The 20,332-nt window shown below is 42.4% G+C and overlaps 1 protein-coding gene across 1 annotated transcript in view; it reads right to left on the minus strand.

Moving 5' to 3' along the window:
• Positions 1–20,332, minus strand: part of STPG2 (sperm tail PG-rich repeat containing 2) — a 2,086,618-nt gene that overhangs the window by 1,113,473 nt on the left and 952,813 nt on the right. Inside the window, exon 11 of the mRNA XM_069238264.1 lies at positions 16,052–16,217. Coding sequence (XP_069094365.1) covers positions 16,052–16,217 — 166 coding nt within the window. The remainder of the gene's footprint in view (positions 1–16,051; positions 16,218–20,332) is intronic.

Here is a 20,332-nt window from a genome sequence, read left to right on the forward strand (position 1 = left end):
AATTTGCCAGATCCCTCTCACCATTCACTAGGCAACCATCTTCAGTGTTGGCATTTCATGGGTCAACATCTAGGTTCCTTTGGCCACCCTTGAACTGTTTTGTCTCATTGGCTCTGCCATCCTAGGATCTGGTAACTTCCTTCCGTCGCCCAGTGCCCTTAGCTGTCTTTGCAACAAGATTTCAAGCGCACACCTCTCTCCATGAAATATGTGTCTTTTTTTATGGACTACGTCCCTTCATAAAGTCAGAAAAAAAATCGTCTTCTGGTCAAAGCCATGAACCCTCTTTTTGTAATCTCTCCAAATATTCTACTTAGTTGAGTGGCCGGATATACATATATTAAGAAGTGAATTAGGCACCAAGCACGTTGTGTTTTTTATTATTATTCTTACAGAAAACTTCTCGAACTATTTGTCCTGCACATTTTTCCCACATCACAGGCATGATTGGCTGCGATAGCCAAGACCTTTTTGCTTTACGAAAATTACATGTATACTATACCTTTTCATCCATTGGTCTGTTACTATGTCATTCGCATTTTTCTTCTGTCCACTACAGCATACAGGTCGGAAGAATGGGTCAGGGACTTTAGCCACAGGCTACCTTTACTGTGAGTGATGCCACTTTACCCTCACACAGCGTAGTTCCCATCAGTGCCATGGACTACTGTGGCAATGTTAGGTTTCTTTAATTAAAAAATATTTATTTTTTTAAGACTGACGAGGACCGGGCTGATTCCTAACAATAAAGTTTTTTAAAAACCATCACAAAACAAGTATTGACAAAGTGAAAATGATAGCAGCCAATGGCAGAGCTGTTGGCTTTGCCAATGCTTGTTAGCATTGCTGAGCCAAACGTACAGAATTTGTAGAGCCTCTCGGCCTGAAGTCCAAGAGACGACATACCTTCTCCTTTCATTCCTCTTTTTTCACCTATTCCCCAAATTCTAGTGTTTACTGCTCTTAGTTTCGTTTATACATTTGAGCTCTAAGTCATTTGTGTTTTGTTGTTTAATTACAGCAATAATACTTTCTATGTTAAGGCCTCCCACTGCATTAATAAATTATTCGGGGAACTGTGCATTTTCTATGGGGATGATCACATTTTACGTTTTTGTTAATATCTGCTGCAATTTGATGAGTTTATAATTAACGAGGGTGGTAGTCTGATCAAACTTCAATCAGATCTTCATTATGATCACTCTTGTGGGTGAGGTCTCTTGTATGGGTGACAAAGTCACTCATTAAGGTTGCCTTTCCATTCCACCAAAGGAAATGTAATCCTTCCCTATGCATATTTTCTTAGTGCCCTGCTGCATCTTGCAACATTCTACAAGCTATGAAGGCTGCAATGCAGTACACAGACTCACATGGGTCTGCCACACTCTTCTCTAAGATATCTCTGTACTCTGTTAGATCAACTCCAAATCTGTGCTTACCTAGGAGCCACCACAGTCCATCCCTGGCACCTCTGGACTTGCATTCCTCCCTCAATTGCTCCTCAACTGCCAATATGATTCTCACCCTATCGCCTAGGCCAGTATCCGAATCCACTTCTTACTTACCATCTGGAAAATGTCGGAAGCCACTTGAAGTTTACTACTACTACTGTTTGTAACCTCTTGAAACTTCACAGGTAAATTTTGGTCTCTATTTTTCTGTTCAAGTGGTCTTCTGCTTTAACTTACTTGGTTTTTTTTGTTCTTCACCTTTGCATGTTACCCTTGCTTGTACGAGGGCCACTGTATGATCCATGCTGGCTGAATTACCCCCTCCACTGCAGATCAGATGTTGCCTCAGACCCGATACACATGCAAGCAGCAAATGGAAGGGTCTACTTTTAAAAAAAAAAGAAGCTCTTGTGGTTTACGGATGACTCTAGCTTCCCTGGCATGCTCTATTTGTCATTGTGACTAGAGATATCAATACGGGGGCATATTAGACCACATGACCCATTCAGTGTTGACAATTCATACATTTTGGTGTGCCCTAGTTGCTATTTTAAAATTGTGAATACTAAGGGGCAACCCTGAGTACCTATGAACGAGGGATAAGAGATGCAATATCAAAAAGGGATCAATTCTCTTGCATTCATTTAGGATCAGTACTAACTTAGGGGTGGCAAGTCATAACACCTGAGCAAACCCCACAGTTGGAATGAAATGAAAGACAAATAAACATATACAGACTTATGTTCTGGGCAAAGCATAATTTCACATTGACATTAAGCAAACAATGGTGCTCCTGGTGTAGATGCAGTGCAAGGGCAAAAAAGGTATCAAGTGATGAAGTATACACATACAGAATGCAGTGGTCAAAACTGCAATTTTAAATTTCAAGAGACCCACTGATGTCCAAAGGTTTCATATCTATTATTGATGTTTGACCAATGCACAAAACCATTGACGTTTCAACCCTCAAAATGATTTGACATGGACCTTCATCAGGACAGATTAAAGGGTAGCAACCGCTCCAAGTCAGATATCCACTTCTCTATTAAGTCTTATAATTCATGGCAAAGATTCTCCATGAAATGTCCTGACAAGGTGAATGCTGTTGTTCCTAGCAAAAAAGAAATATCATGGAGGAAGACCTGGCAAGAAGCAAATGGTATGAGGAAGACCATTCAATTAAAAATCTCCACATGTTTGAACTTGATTTGTTTCCATCCTGTGCAAGAGACGCACTTTATGAGATAGCTGGAAGATCCCGTCCTCTGCCCAGTATATGGACAAGACGCTTCATAGCTTTGTGTGATTGTTTTCTGCACTCTTACTACCAAACTCCCTAAGCATTCAAAAACTAGTGGCAAAGTGCCCCGAAAAATAAAAAATAAAAATATAATGAAATACATATGAAAAGATATCATGCCATATCCATTGAATAAGCCACCAAGCTGCTTAAAGAGCAGCAATGGCACTATCACTAGTATTCACATGTAGCAGAGCAAATGTTATGCCCTTATATCTAAAAACATTTCCATTTAGCCACGGCAGGTATAGGACTTCCATCCATGTATTCAAGTTTTGCCCTTTAAGGTCAAACCCCATGCTTTTGTGCAGTGACACTCGAAGCACCATGCTTGCACCAGCTTGTCAAAACTCACACACCTCACCCAATATGTCCAACAAATATCAATCTAAAAGAACAGAGTTTAAAACATGCCCTCCGTAGGGCACCCAGAAATCCCAATGCAAACTGGGAGTGCTCCGCGACCTTGCCAGGGGTACTAAATGTTAAACAGATAAGGCCATCAGACCACACAGAAAGTGCTTTGGGCCTCCTAAGGACTAAGAAAATGCGACACAAACACCAGAGGAATACAATATTTCTGTATTTACATAAGGTGCGTGCTGCCAGGCCAGGCAGTGTTTTGGAACTTTGTATTTAGAAACCTAGCCACTAAGGGCCATTAACTGAGTAGAGATACATCATAGTGTATGGGGTAAAGCGAGGCAAGAATGCCTTCCATATTTGAGTGAAAATGATAGCTCAACTGTGTGGACATATTCTAATTCCGTACCAGACAATTAGTTTATGAACTGTGTATTATACGTCATATTTAGAAACATAATGACAATGGAAAACTATCCCACCAAACCCCGATCGAAATTCCTTACGGTATGGACCCCTCCACAACTTCCTTCCTTGACAATGCTTCACCCTTTACTGTTACCTTTAAGTAATATCCCAGTACCCCCTCAAGCCCCATTCCTATCTCCAGTTTACCCCTCAAGAATCTCATATCACCAACCGTTAAGTTATGCACCAGCAATCACTCCACCTCCACTCACTCTAGCAAATGAATCTACTTCCCGCCTCAAATCAACACTCCCACATTCAATTCAATCCCCATCCATAATTCTCAGCTAAACCAACGATGAGGCTATCTGCGCAATACCTGGTGTAATTATTACCCAGCAATCCTGTTTCCTTCAAACTGTACAGCAGATTTCGAGCATTCCCTTAGACCAAACTCACAGAAAATGGGTTCTGGGGATCAATATTAAAAAAAAATAGAAAATAATTGTTTCTTACACAGATTCATGTCACTAACAGACTAGTGTGTACTTGGCACTGACTATTGGCATAACGCATGAGCAGTGTGAGTGGTGCGCGTTGCATTGACTGTATTACATCTGGCTATTGTGTAAGTGAAGGAATTGACATTGTTGACAAAATAGGCCTGTTTCAAAAGAGCCTTTAGCATACTGAGCTGTGTGCACCCTGCTGTACAGTGAATCAGCCATTGCACAAGTGTGGGTGTCTGCAATGTAGGGTTGCTCTGTTCATGCAAACTAACAACTCTTAACCTTCTCCAGTTCATCTATTAATCCCACCAAACACCTCCGCGAACTCAGATCCTTCATCACTCCTCCTCTAATGGGCACATCGAACTCCTATTAAAATAATATATTACAAAGAAATTGGAGTGAATGCATTGACTGGTGTGCTTGAGCACACAAGACTAATCCCATTAACAAATGTAACTAATAACACTGGTCTAACCTCTAACCCTGGGATTCAAAGCAGCGTACTGCCTGGCGTAAAACGCGTCAAGATTAGTAAACTCTTTATAAATGCAATTGCAATATAATTCAATAAGTGTCAAGGGCATTTATGAGCGTTTTGTGTTAGGTAACTTCCAAATGAGGGAGTTGTGTGTCTCTCGCTCCTTTTTGGACCTGTTCAGCATTGAAGCTACTAACAGTTGTGCCTTACTCGGCGGATGGCACAATGCAGAGGCTGAGCCAAAAAGCATTCAGCTCTGCCACATCTCCACCTTCAGCTGGGAGGTGGATCTCCCTCTGGAAAAGACATGATTGTGTTACTTTCCAGGTGGAGAATCTCACCCCCACTTCACGTGCTGGGAGTATGTCGAGATATTCTACCAAGGTACCCTGCAGGTCGTGCACAGGTGTGGGAGATCTGGAGCCGTCGTTCACACCGTGGGACAGTGTTGTTCTTTCAGCTGCACATTGCAACGGAAGCTGCACGGGCAGAGCGTGGCTGCTTTATTCGGGGCATGCAGATGCACCATTTTCTACGGACACAAGCATTTCCTCAGCAGCACCCGTATATTCAGGTTTGTGCCATCTAGTGTACCAAATTCAAAGTCCGTAAGGCTCCACATTCTTTCGCACCATGGCTCACCCTATGTGCAACTAAAATGTAGGCCCCGTTTTTGATGGGAAGCTTGCTCTGCACCGCTGGCGGCAGGGAACCACCTGACAGTGCTGAGCCTGGAGGGGTTGCAGTGGCATGTTTTGATGATGCTGTTCATGCCCCCTCACCACAACACTGTATCGGTGGGGGATGGGGAATAATGTAGCGGTACGCATATCTACATGTCAAGGTTCTTTGATACGCTATCACAGCTCACAGCAGTGCACCCCAGAGTGGTACGCTGGTGGCGGGGGCTGTTTCATCCAGCCCTCTTTGCTTGAAATGCCTTGTGGGCACTGGTGGGCATTTGGCGAGCGTTATAGTGCTCTTATATGCTAGTAATAAATCACAATTGCTTGTCCAATTAATTCAATGAGCCTGCACATCAGTTCATTTCAAGCACATATGGGCAGCCCTCACTACACGTGTCCATATAATGTCAAAGGAAAATTTTAGGAAAAGCCAAACTGGATAAACATAGCCCTAGCCAGAACGGTAAACATATTCTTTAGACCTTACAAAGTTCCAGTACTTTAATGTCTGCTGTGCAAATCATTTTTTGCATAGTTCATCATGAAAATAGCCCTGTGATTTTCTATGGTAAAATGCACCTCTTCTGCTTTCACGGAATGCCAACCCCCCGTTGCCGTAGATAACAAGCATTTGCAATGCAACGGGTCTCGCGTTTGCTCATGTTAGAGCTGATCGCGTAAGTGCTTTTATGCACGTAACCAGAAAAAGTGAAATTAACTGTGTAAAGCGCTCGACTTCTGCCAAGCGAAATCGCGCTAGGAAAATAGAGAAAAAGTAGTCCACGATCTGACAGAAAACAGCGAGCCCCGCATGTTTTCTGTACTTGGTCGCTGCGCTCGAGGACGGCTAACCACCGGAAAAGGCATGACGTGGGCATGCCTTCCACTAATGAAAGCAAGCAGATTTTACTAGGCAAGCCCACGAACCAATCAAACACACTGACGTGACGTCGACAGGGCTCCGAGCCCTTTTCTAATAACTAAAGCATCTCTCTGCGATATGTATGCGCGAGCGCATGCAACGCAGGCTCGACCCTAAAAACGAATGCAGACGCTTTGAGAGTTTCTCCCACTCCCATTCAAAAGAAAAAGTCGAAAGGCAGTGAAAAGTATCGTATTGCAGCATCTCTCGTGTACTTTCTGATCTTTGCAGAGACCTCTAAGTGCCTTCCTGACTGTCAGATGGATCTTTACTTCTTCTGTGATGTCTGGGTTGTTGAAGTGTCGTCAGTGGTGGTGCGTTTTGATGTCTTGTTTGAATACCTGAGAGTGTGGTCCAGACTTCAGCGTGTAAGCAGGTTTCAATTGTGGTTGTAAGCAAAAGGAATGTGAGGCTAGGCTTACAAGTTGCACTTCAAAACAGGGGTATATTGTATTGCATTGCACATTTATATAGTGCTTGCTACCCCAAGTATTACTGAAGCACTTGCCTACATTGGCCTTGTGGGTTGTGTGGTTGGTAGGGTTTTTTAAGGTGTGTGATTGGGAGGTTTTTGGCTTTGTTTTTTTACCCTTTGCTGATGCTGTAGGTGATGGCAACTGAGGTGTGGTTATCATGTTGTAGGACAGAGCGCTTAGTAGACTGGAGGATTAAGAGGTGTGAAAGAAAGATGCACAGTTTATGGTTTTCAGTGGGCTAGGAGCTTTCAGCAGCTCTGCAGGTCCTTTTATGGTATTTCTTATGGTCACAGTCAACTTATCTGGTCATTGCACTGGATTGCCCAAACTGAGCAGGCATGGTTGAAGAGGAGAGAGAAACGGTGAAGGTGGTTTGCTGGAATGAACTTTATTACTATCATCCCATGTCTGAATATCACTGTGAGATGTAAAGAAGTGGCCATAGTGTGTAGCTAGTTCAGACCTGTACTGGCACACTAGATTAGAATCCTCCGGTTGGCCCGCAACATGTGACAGATGGCTTCAGTTATTCCATGCTTGTTTGGTGATGGCTGGTTTACTGGCTGGTACACTATTGGGTGATGGACAACAGACCCCACATACATGTCTCACGTGAGTGCAAGCTGACCGCTGAGTGTTATGGTATTAATATTATTGTGGACAAGAAGGGTGCTATCTGAATTGACATTACAATATAATGCAAAAAGTCATTGGTTCACCTGGATTAAGAAAGTAGTGTGCTGGTTGGGTTGTTCCATGTCTGTGGAGTGTAACCTGTAAACTGAAGTTTAAGGTGGGATAATCTTTATCGGTTCAATTCCAGGGTGTGGTATGATGTAATTATGGTGGGAATAGCCATGTTTTAAATTGTTTTCTGAATGTACATGTTACTCCATGGGTCAACTCTTGACTGGTAGTGAGTTATGGAGCTTGTCAGCTTGCACTGATAAAGCTGTATCCCCTTCGAATTCCTTATTGTAAGGTGTTATGATGATGTGTGGTGCAAGACTGGAGAATAGAGCCAGATGTACCAAGGCCTTTTGTATTTCTTAACAGGCCGAATCGCAATTTAGGCTCATTAAGAAATGTAAGAACAGCCTTTCCTATGTAGAAACACCTTTGGGAATTGCCAAATGTGTTTACTACCTTGCAGAAATCTCATTTTGAGATTCCCTAAATAGGAAATCGCAAATAGGGATTTACTATTTGCAGTTTCTTGGAACATGTAAAAGCATTTCCTAAATGCAAAATGAGCATTTAGGAAATGCAATTACCATCGACTTCAAGTCGATGGTAACAATGTACAACTTTTAAGAAAGCACCCCAAAATGCTTTTTTAAAGTGCGCCATCCTTGGTTTTGCATTTCCCAAATAGCATTTTCCTAATAGGAAATCGCTATTTGGGAAATGCTAAATCAGCCCATTGTCTCAAATAGCATAGGACTTCTTACTTGCGATCTCCTAATAGTGATTCCTACTTTGAAGGACTCACTATTAGGAAATCAGTATCTTTGTACATAGCTTTTTGCATTTCCTAAATAGCAATTTCTATGAAGTTGCTATTTAAGAAATGCAAAATTGCATTTTTAGTACATGTCCTATTTTGTTTGTAGTGCTTGAATTTAACTTGTAAGTTTAGTGATCCTTTTCCCTGGAAGGCTCCATGGATGATGCAGAGTGAAGTCTACATGATCCTTCTAGTTATAGGTAGCCAGTGGAGTGATTGAAGTCATGCTTTCTCTTTGGTGAAGGCATAGAAGGAGTCTGTGGCAAAAGTTTGTACTAGTTGTATTTTGACAGATGATGAATCTGGGTGTGCCGAGATATAGGCTGTTCACTTAATCAAGCTTGGAGATTATGAGGGTGAGGATAGCTTGTAGTTTTTTTGGTATCCAAGATATGGGAAGACGTGACATAATGTTTTCATTGTGCAGAAGCTGCGCTTGTTGATGTTGTTGTTGTGGTATTAAGGATAGGTCTGAATCAGTGGTTATCCAGTGGTTTCTGATTCCTCTAGATGTTATTAGTAGAGATTTGAGTTCCTTGGGCCTTATAGTAGTAGGATGTCTTTTTTTTTTTGCCATTGTCCAAAGGTTGTGATTTGTGTCTTTGAAATATTCAGCTTTAACTGGTTACTCATCATCCTTCGGTTTATGGAATCAAGGCAGCTGTTCTGGACCTTCCATTTTTAGAATGATTTGCTGATATGCATATTGTGACAGGTGAGGTTAAATGATTCAATTAGTTTGTAAGGGCATTAGGTAGATGTTGAATAGGAAAGGGGATATGATTGACCCATGAGGGAACGCCAGTGTTGGGTGTAAGGAGCTGAAGTGAATCGTGCAGGTAATCTACACTTTGTCTCTGAGGTAAGAAGCAATCCATTTTATAGTATTTGTATTTATTTTAAGTCGAAGAAGTCTGTTCAGCTCGGGTAGGAATACATTTAGGATACTTGTTGAGTAAGTATCTAGCTACCTCCCCTGCACAGGTTTTGAAAAGAACATCTTTAAAGGTTTTCAGAGGTGTTAGATCTGAAGGTGATCCTGATGGTCTGCCACCAATAATAATATTAATCAAATCTTTCTCTGAGAGGGATTTAAAAATATGAATATTTTAATTGCAGAAGTCTTGTAATTGAGCTGTTTCTGTATTTTTGCACTCTAGATTGCAGAATTCTGCTAGAATCCTGTGGAGTCCCTTAAAATGGTAGTTGACTTTAGTTATGCTTGTAGAGTAGTGTTGTCTTTCTGTGCTTCTGATGGATCTTCTGTAGGCTATGCTATAGTGGTGTGGAGTGATATTGCCTTCTTCATCCCCTGCTGACCTCTACTTGAATTGAAGTTTCATTCTTTTGATGACATCATTAATTCTCATAGTGTTCTTTTTGTGGGTAGACTTGGATGAGGTATTTACTGGTATAGAAAATTGCGAATTAAGTCGAGATCACGCTGTAGAAGAAGTAGATATCTTGAAGTTGCATATTTATTGGAGTTATTTTGAGAAGGAGATTCAGTTTGTGGAGTTGTAGTCATTTCCACTGTCTGTATGATAATTTGTTGTTGTTGGTTTTTGGTGTCTTTGAATTGTTCCTGATGATTGTTTTGATCTTGAAGATGATGTGTTGCTGTCGCTCCAGCTTATGAGGGAGTTGTCTTTTACTGTGGCCTGTCCCCAGAGGGCAAATATGACATCCAGAAGACTGTGCCCAGCAGAGTGAGCCAGGCGAGACACAATTTGTTGGAGGTTGAAGGCCTCAAGGATGCATGTGAGAGCTGTGGTTACAATCTTCTTCTTAAACCATATGCTAAGATGTCCTAGAATGTATACGTGTGACAGGTTAAGGGGAGTATTAGTCACTTTATCTAGTAACACATCTTTAAGATTTGCATTGCTGGGTGGTGGTCTGCATATTAAGAGGAAGAAGGAAGTGATAGTTGTAGTTGAATAACATCTTATCATGAAGGATTCACAGCAGCACATGGTGTGGTTTTCGATGTGTGTTATTTTTAGAGACTTATTATGGTTGATATTAGGTCCCCTCCAATTTTGCCAAAACAATTTTTCTTGATGATGCAAGATTCTGATGCAGTGTCTCTTTGGCATGTAGGTGCGATGTATTCACACAGAGTATTCGACTTCTGTGATGAAGATGAGGTCTGTTGTGGTTTCTGAAAATGGATAAAAATGTTGAACTGATTTCTGTTCATGGATGTTATGTTGAAGAGTAAGCATTTCAGTTGTGTTTCTTTCCTCTTCATATCATGATGCTTTGAGGGGGGTGAGTAGTGTAGTATGGGAGGAGGAGGATGGACACAGGGATTTAGGATAGTTGGGCTTTAGAGTAAATGGTAGACATACGCTCTGTAAATGAGAAGTTGCTTGCCTATAGTACTTAAGAGGAAGAGGCAGAGGTTCTGGCCATAGGCAGTTTCCAGGCCCCTACAGGCCCAAACAGACAGCACCTTTAACCTGACACCCTTCACCTGGACACCTTGGCTGTATGCTTTAAGTCCTAGGTGTAACCATTTAAGTGATAAGGACAAGATGATCTCAACCTCAGCGCAGCCAGATCCAATGGTGCTGAAGACAAGACAATCACATCCCTAGCACTCAAAGGGTTAAATAACACAAATGATCAGATGACCTGGATTAATGGGAACCCGTGCCCTAGGACCCAAAATGAAGTCAAGCAATTAAGCCCTAATGATTAGACACCCCAGGTCTGGGAACCAACAGGAGGTCAAGCCATAAGCCTCTGCAACTAATAGAAAACCTAGCTCTACAAGCCAATAAGGAACAAGGCCCTAAGCCTTATACCCAATAAAAACCCTAGTCCTAGGAGTCAGCAGGGTACAAAGCCCTAAGCCCTACAACCAATAAAAACCCTAACCTAGGAGCCAATGAGGAATAAAGATCTAAGCCCTACAACCAGAGAAACTATAGTTGGGGGAACCAATAGGGGGCCAAGCCATAAACTCTACAACCAATAAAAACCTTTGCATTGGGAACCAGCTGGGAACAAAGCCCAACTAGAAAGCCTGTTGGCACTTCTGATGATGGATTTAAAGAAGACGTTCAAATACGTGGGATTGGACTGCCTGTACACATTTTTGAAAAAGAATAATTTGAGGCCAAGGCTTCTAAGATATACTTGTCTCCTGTATACCTATCTGATTGCCACTGTCCATAGAACTCCTTCAGTGCAGCTGACAGATTAGGGCCTTTATCAGTGTAACTCTCGGCCTATGCCTGATCCTGGGGGTGGGAGGAGGCACAGGGATTTAAAAGGAATCTCCTGTGCTTGCACAGGAGAGTTTTTTTAAAAGGTGAGGGCCAATGCAGAATTGCTTCTGCTTAGGCACCCATCACTTCCAGCACCCATCTATGATGCCCCTGGATCAGATGTGAGCTGACAGATGGGAAGGTGAAATCACTGGGTACCATTTGTTCCAAATGCTTTCACTTCCTGATTGGTGCTGAATTCATTACTCTACCTCATTGAAAAAAACTAGAGCCCTACTCTGTAGTGGGTGCTAACCCTCCTACAGGAAGAAAAAGCTCAAGGCTTTTTTTGTATAACCCTCACCCACCATGCTTACCCCTTGGTGGCATGCTTCATAATAGGGTGCTTCCTGTTTCACTGCAGAGGTGGGCATACTGCTTCCTGTGAGATACATGGAAGCATTGAATGGTATACACCAAATGATGGAGTTGGAGGGGTTTTACTGTGAATTAAAAAGCCACATTTGCCTTGCTTTCATCAGATTACACTCCCTTTACACCACTCCTAGTTAGACTATCCAATACCAGCAAAGTGTTGCGACTTCACACAATCTGCATGCACAAATATACTTTTCACCTACTTGGTACTATATTCTGTGATACCTGTCACATGTATGGAGACAATTAATTTACCATATTATATGGCACATTCATGTGAAACAAAATGCTTCACACCAGTATGATAGGTATGGGACATCATGCATTTTGCTTAAAAACATCTTGCAGTGTTTCTAGCCCATGCAGGTATGTAGGGATACTTCATAAAGTGTTTATGTGAGCAAATTTACTAAAATAGTCGGGCACTCAATTGCAACAGATATACTACACAATACAATACATGCATTTAAGAAATTACTACATTTAAAAAACAAGAATGTTGCATCATAGGTTCTCTGGTGGTAAGGCGAGCCTGTCGTCACACTGTGTGTATGTAAGTAAAGGCAGAGCAGGAAAAGTGTTGTCCTGCACTGAGGAAATGTATTGGCTGTGCAGTACTTACTGCATCAAGGTCTCGTCTTTGCAAATTAAGCTGAAAGTGCCTCACTGAGGCCTGAATGTTAACTGTTTTGCCCCGCTTGCCTGGTTTTAAGTAATCTGACTGTGAACGAGTGCTTGTAACACATGTGACTCACTCAGAACACTGGGTATCGGAGAACTAGTCCGCACACCCAAACAAAATAGCAACACCTAATGGAACCATTTCCTGGTTCCTCTCAGGCCACTTGGTAGCTCTGAATGCAGTGCGTCAAACACGCTCTGTGATTACAAAGTGCAAGTCTGTTCTGTACACATGCCTGATATAAGTAATGTTATTAATAATGCATGGAACCTTTGACTTGGTTCCTCTCTATCAAATTGATTGTCACTTGTAATGTGTTAGGGAGATGTGGCTTTTCAATGGTGAGAATTGAGGGAAAGGAAAGGACGCTTGAGTAAAAACACCTGGCTCTGCATAATTCCTTTATTTAGACTGCATTAAAAAACATAAGATAGATTTTGTGATAGAACCTATCTGGTGTAAACATTAAAAGGAACGTTGGGGAGTAAATCTCTGGCATAAATCCCACTGTGAGGATATGGGAAATCATAGGTGTAAGGGAGGTAGAGCCCTTCCTCAAACTGTTTATGTTATAACGTCCCTCAGCAAAGCACGTGTAGATGTGCCCAGTATACCATAATACCCCATGATATTATCACGTAAGCCCCTGTTATGTGCATTGAGTTTAAGACCCATCATTGCTTCTTTTCACAAAGTCATTTTTTACATTTTATGTTATTGTTTTAAGTACACACTTAAATGGACTATGTTGACAGGTGCATTTTGGGATGCTCATCTAAAACCGAAAAGATAGCCAGTCACAATTTTTTATATGAAGATTTAACATAATATGTTTTCCTTAACTGAACTGAATTGTCAATCAAAAAAATGCTATGCGGAGAGAACAAAAGAGACTTACCAACTTGTGAGTATTAGATCAGATGTCAGATAGTAATTAGCCTGAATTAATTGATCTATAGTCATTAATGGTCATTCAAGACTCAGTGAGTTTTAGTCTGTGAATTATGGGGATATACTTTCTGCTTTTTGAGTATGTACCAGTACCAAACCTGTAAAAAAGTGTTAGCCTCTCATGCACTTCTGATAGGTGTACACTGAGCTGGCTGCATTCTTGAGACACCTGGTAAGAGGGCTCTGTATAAGTAGTGTTAGAGACCAACCTTTCTGCCTTCAGACTTCCTGTTTTTGCTAACTTCGTTATTTGCTGGCTTTTAGGACTGCACACTTTACCACTACTAACCACCGCTAAAGTGCTTGTGCTCGCTGCTTAAAACGTGGTAGCATTGCATCTACCCAATTGGCACCTCTAATTTATATATAAGGCTCTAGTAAAGTGCACTACATGTGTCCAGACACAGTAAATTAAATGCTACTACTGGTCCTGCAGCATCGATTGTGCCACCCACTTAAGTAGCCCTTTAAACATGTCTCAGGCCTAAGACTGCAGAGCCCATGTGGCCAGTTTTATACTGACATGTCGACCAGGCAAAATAAACATTTTGCCGGGCCGAAATATTCCTTTTTAATACATATAAGTCACCCCTAGGGTAGGCCCTGGACAGCCCAGAGGGAAGGGTGAAATGTTTTTAAAAAGTTGGACATGTAGTTGGACAAGATTGGATAAACATATGTACATATGAACCCTGGATGTACCCCCCATAAGCTCACTCAACTCAATGCTTCATAGAGTGGTGGGTTCCACCTCCTGGTTAAAGGTGACTAGTGGGGTGTAGACATGTCCTGGTAGTGAAATACTCTTAAATTTGTACAACTACAAGGCTGATCTCTCCCATAGAATACCTATGGAGTTACCTTACACATTTTATAAGTCTAATTTCCAAATGGAAAGAGATGGTCTCTTCATGTTTGGTGTCTCTGGAACCACAATTTAAAATCTTAACTTATGGTGAAGTTGGATTTTAAATGGCAATTCTGAAAGTGCCCCTTTTAGAAAGTTGGCATTTTCTTGTCTTAGCCATTTGGTGCCTGCAGTCTGTCTCTGGTCACATGACTGGGTATAGTTGGCAGTTGGGCTTTGTGTATTCCTTCTAGACAGCCACACTGAATGGAAGCTTAGGGATGGCTAGATGGGCCATCACTGGCAGGATGTGAAGCAGGAGCTGGGCCCAGCCCCACTTACACCTGAATAGTCTGTGTCCTGTCTCCATACAAAGGGCTGAATATACCCTGAATTAGTCTGGAGCTAGAGCCAGGAAGGCAGGGCATCTGTGCTCTTCAAAGGCATACCTCTAGATGCTTCTCCCCACTTCAAAGGCACAACTGTGTATAAAAGAAGGACCTCAGAAACCACCACTTCACTGCACTTCTGGAACTGTGATACTCTGCCAGGAAGAAGGACTGCTGTGCGGCTGAGGGACTGCCACTCTGTAGGACGACTCCCTGCTGGACTCTGCTGCCCTCTTTGTTTTCCTGACCTGCTGCCCTCTTTCTATGGGTGGAAAGGAATGGACCTGCACCTCTTGAAGGGCTAGTTGGCTGGTCTCCACCTGAAACCTCAGAGGCATAACAGGTTTCAAACATACCATTGATACAGCACCTGGACTCTGCCATCTATGAGTTTACCCTGCCAAGTGGCCCCACCCCAGTCCACGACCCCTGGAAGTGGGCCTAAGGACTTCTGCCAGCATGAGGATCCACAGCAATCAATGCATTTACTCTGCTGGGAGGGACAAACCGGAGCAGAACAGAGGCATCACCACTGCTGTGTGTATTAGAGCTGTTGCAACAACCTGCATCGCATCTCAGCGGTTGTTGCAAGGGAACCACCACTGTGTGGCACATCCCCGGTGTGGGCCTTCCCATTTCTCATGACTGGCCCCCTTAACAAGGATGCTGAATTCAGCATCACAGTTTTGCAAGCTCCTCAGAACCAGTGCATCTCCCCAATTGCACGCCCCATCCTCGACACCAGACTTCGCACTGCAAGCCCTGTCGATGCGATCCTTGACGACGACACAGGACCTCGAATCGCAGCCCCGCTGCATCTTGGGACCAAGGCATGACCTTGGCTGTGAGAAGCATCTTTGATGCAGGTCCAAACCCAGGATTAAGGTTCAGAGGGCCTAACTGGGCCCCTATATATCTTTGATTCTACCGATTGAATTTTTGTCATTTTGGTGGTGTTATATTTATTAAAACCTGCTCTGTTTTTCTAACCTGGTGTGGGATCGTTTTGTGTGGTGTTTTCCCAGTTTTACTGTTAGAAGTGTTGCACAAATACTTTACACATTCCCTCTAAGTTAAGCCTGACTGCTCTGTGCTAAGTTACATGGGGCAAGCACAGGTTAATTTGGGGTTCTTTGTGCCTTACCATGATAAGGATTGTGATTGCTACTTGATCAGGGCTCACACCACAGTCAACCAATGACCCAATTTATCACTACAAGAAATTGTCACATCTACTGAAGGAGAATTGTTATCAAAACTGTCAGTAAAAGGGTGAAGACATTTCAGAATCAAGGTTATGAAAAGTGACAAGGATATAACATGACATACCAGATTACCAAACAACTAAAAAACAAACCTTTATACAGATGATCCAATGTTTCCAGTAATGTGGTGATGCTGCTGAAGTGTTTGAGGCCCTTACCTGGAATGTCAACATCACCAACAAGATAAAAATCCCGAGGCGCTGCACTCAGGAATGAGTTTTGCTTTCTTTTGGCCTGTGTGGTACGGGGCGGCATATACTGACGTTTACCCTGGGACCTCTCAAAGGATTCATGAACGTCATAGGTTCCAGGAGGTGGAGTATCCTGCAAAACAATAAAGCAAAGAAGCACATGAAGGTAAATGGGAAAACAGATATGCAGAACAAATTAGTAGTGTAGAGCAAACAGAATATAAATAATAAAAACAAAAATGTTAGATAATTTCATGAGGAATTCTGTTGTAACTTGTCGTGAACTAGATGTATGTCCTTGTCCAGCACCTTATCTGTCTAGAAATTTTTGAGTTTAATATTATTTGTGCATCATGAACAATGCACAGAATAGTAATCTACACCCAAGTTTACTTGGGTGAATTTCTATGATGTCATTGCATTTGAAACAATTTGACTATGAGCTGTTAAAGCAGATTTCTCAAGGTTTCTCCTGACTGCTCGCAGTATTGCATTCATTTACAATGGTTAACGGTTGTTTTTTACTAGTTTGATAAAACATCTCAAGATGACATTAGCAAGCAGGGGACTGAATAAAAATGTGTGTAGTAGGATAGTGCTTAGGTGGTAAGGCTACTCAATAATCCAAAGTTCTGATTTGTTGAAATTGCAATTTGTTTGCTCACACCACTATGAATCTACAGTTTCTATTATGTACTATGAGAAGATATCCTATATAAAAGTCGATTTTGGGGTGAGCCAGAACTCCTGTGAGACTGAACTGTGTTTTTGATGTGTCGATTTGTACATTATCTGGGGACACATCACCTCACGAACTTAAGGTTTAACACCATCCCCATTCCAACCCTGCCTGTGAGTGCAAAATTGAGATGTGTTTTGGGGTGTAAGATTTTAAAGATACCTCGAGCTCAGAGTGGGCTATTTCTTTATTATGTTAATGTTTTATGTGTAATTATTTATTGATTAATTTTCTTTAGCACAAACCAGATACAGGGGGACATCAAAGTTATATGCATAACAGATCAGGGGCATATAATAATATTGAGTCCACTGACAGAGTGACAAGAAAGAAGGCTACAGGGAAACATGCCTATTTGAGAACTGCACAACTATATGGAGAGCAAGATACAGGAGATTGTTGAACATATAAGCTACAATAATCAAAACACAAAAATGTAGAATGTATAAATAAAGACCATACAAAAATACCTAACTGCAGACGTTTTAATCTAGTAACAAATTCTGGTATAGTCACACTCACTACTCCTTTACTGATCCTCATCCTAATTTTCCTCATCATGTAAGTTCAGTTCAGTGTAAATGCATACTTTAGAATTCTGTTAGAGAATATGGCTGAGTGAAACAATTTCTAAATGAAATTCTTTATGCATGTATTTCACCATCAAACTAAAAACAAGCATTCTATAGCCACATTACACCTAAATTCTGCAAATACGTAGCACCTAAAAGACTGTGCTTGGTTTCTTAATGGTTAATGGCTTTGCTTTATTTGCACATTGTGAGAAAGTGGATTATTAGTTGAAGTGATTGTGAGACCTAACCAAGTAACAATGTCTCTATTCTGTATAAGGTCTAGTTAGGTTTCTTTATAGCAAACATGGCCCAGTCAGGCTTAACTCAAAGGAAAACAAGGGCAAAGCATTTATCAGTATCAAAACTATTAATAAATAAGCAACACAACACAATAAAACCCCCACTGCAATTTACAAACAAATAGACACCAAAATCACAGACATTTAAAGGGGGAAACAGGTGTTTTGATTTTCTAAAGACTTTCATAAATTTCATAAATCTCTGTTTGCCACTCCAAAAAGTATGGAAAAGATTTAGAAAGTTTGTAAACCACTGCTTTTTACTATAAGTGATAGTCTATGGGCCTCATATATAATGGTCTGGGGAAAGTCAAAGTTTCAGGTCGTGCTGGTTGCCGGGTTGGTCCTGGTCAAGATTTTATCTTTGCAAGTTGAAACTTTTTTGGTTCTTTTGGTCATTGAGGATCAGACCGGTGGGGTCCTCTGCAGTTGGGCTCCAGCCATGGGTTTGACATCAATAGATCGGTGAAGTCCAGATGTCCAATGAAAGCCTTGGTTCTGAATAGTGCTCAAGCTGTGCACAAACTGGCAAGAAGTGATAGTCTATGAGCCCCGGACTCTGTGTTCAAAACAAATATCTTTAGGTTTGACTCACAAATTGCAGTCCTGTGGCAAGAAGAACTGCGCTCTAGCACTAGCAAAGTGTCCAGGACTTGAGAGGGACATCTTGGGGACTAGGGCTTGATCTCTCTGCTACACCAGCGAAGTCAGGGCAAGTCCAGGGCAAAAGGATCAGCTGGGCACTTTGCAGGTGCAGGGATTCTTGACCTTTTGAGTTCCTGAAGCTTAACAGGAGGCTAGCCAAGTAGCACTTGGAGTCCACTCACTGGTCCTTCGCACAAGTGGGAGCAAATCCAGCCCCTGGGGGGGTCTCTCTCCATGGGATCAACATTAGGAGCAGCCTTTACTTTTTCTGAAGTCCAATCTTGGTCCAGTAGATACAGTATGTATGGTCTTCCCTGGTGCAACCTTTTTTTCTGGGGTGCACAGGGTCAGTGGGTTCAGTCCTTCTGTTCTTTCTGGGTCTTCAAGTGTTCTGAAGCTGGAGCTAGAGGTGCCACTTTATGGCAATTTTGAGTTTGTGGGTGGGGAGGATTTCAGAGTCAATGGGGTTACAATTCCCATGGGGCAACCCTCCTACCTCCAGCAGATTATTTGTTCCACTCCTGGGAGCACTTCACATCTATTAGCAGGAGGGCAGAAGGCTGCCTCTGGTGACAACTGCTGCAGTTAAACATAAGCAGCTACTAGAGGTTTGGGGCAAGGAAAGGGGGACTTTCTAAAGTCACCTCTTCATTAAAAGTTACTTTAAATCTGATTCCATCATTAAGTCGGGTTCAATCCAACAACTTGATACCTTGGAATGCTATGTTTGGTTTTGGTGGTACCAAATGGGTAAACGCGCATGAGGTAGTGTAACTCAATATGAGTCAATCAATCAATCAGGGAATTTGTAAAGCGCACTACTCACCCGTGAGGGTCTCACTGGCACTGGGGGGGAGGGCTGCTACTGCTCGAACAGCCATGTCTTGAGATGTCTCCTGAAGGTTAGGAGGTCCTTGGTCTGACGCAGGTGAGTGGGAAGAGTATTCCACATCTTGGCGGCGAGGTGCGAGAATGATCTGTCACTGGTGGTTGTTCTGCAAATGCGTGGGACGGTGGCGAGGGCAAGGTCGGTGGAGAGAAGCTGTCGGGTCGGGGTGTCAAAGGAGAGCCATCTGTTGAGGTATTCTGGTCCAGTGTTGTGCAGTGCCTTGTGAGCGAGGGTGAGGAATTTGAAGGTGATTCTTTTGTTGACTGGGAGCCAATGCAGGTCTCTCAGGTGGGCTGTGGTGGGGGATGTCCAGGATGAGACATGCAGAGGCGTTCTGGATGCGGTTGTAGTCTTTTCTGGAGTCTGGCCATGGTTCCCACGTAAAGGGCATTGCCGTAGTCCAGTTTTCTGCTTACGAGGGCTTGGGTGACTGTTCTTCAGGTTTCAGTGGGGATCCATTTGTAGATCTTCCGAAGCATGCGGAGGGTGCAGGAGGAGGAGATGACGTTGACTTGCTGGGTCATAGATAGTGAAGAGTACAGGATGAATCCCAGGTTGCGTGCCTGGTTGGTGGGAGTCGGTGCGGTTCCCAGTGTGGCAGGCCACCAGGAGGCATCCCATGCAGAGGGGGTGGAGCCAAAGATGAGCACCTCAGTCAATTCAGTTTAATGCAGCTGTTCTTCATCCATTCGGCGATGGCCTGCATTCCTTCATGGAGATTGGTCTTGGCGGTGGCAGTACAAGTCTTGCTACTGTGAAAGCAACAATTTTGAGTTTTCAGTGTCAGGACATGTCAAACACAAAAGGAACAGATCTTTTTTTTTTTACTATTTAGCACCCCATGCCTTGTGGGCTACTGAGGTCTTCACTAGGGGTGACTTAAAAGTATTAAAAGGAAGGTTTTAACTTGAGAACAAAGTTTATTTTGCCATGTTGGGTTGGCAGTTTAAAATCTGCCCGAATAGGCTGTAGTGGCAGACCTTGAGCCATGTTTGCACCTTTTCACTGTAGTGGTGGTACAGTAAGTGCTTCAGTCCACTAGTAACATTTAAAATTTGACATTTAACTTACTAGCCCTGGATACACTTGGTACCATATACT

This window comes from Pleurodeles waltl, chromosome 1_2 (genome assembly GCF_031143425.1).
Source record: "Pleurodeles waltl isolate 20211129_DDA chromosome 1_2, aPleWal1.hap1.20221129, whole genome shotgun sequence".
In the NCBI taxonomy this organism is placed as follows: Eukaryota; Metazoa; Chordata; class Amphibia; order Caudata; family Salamandridae; genus Pleurodeles; species Pleurodeles waltl.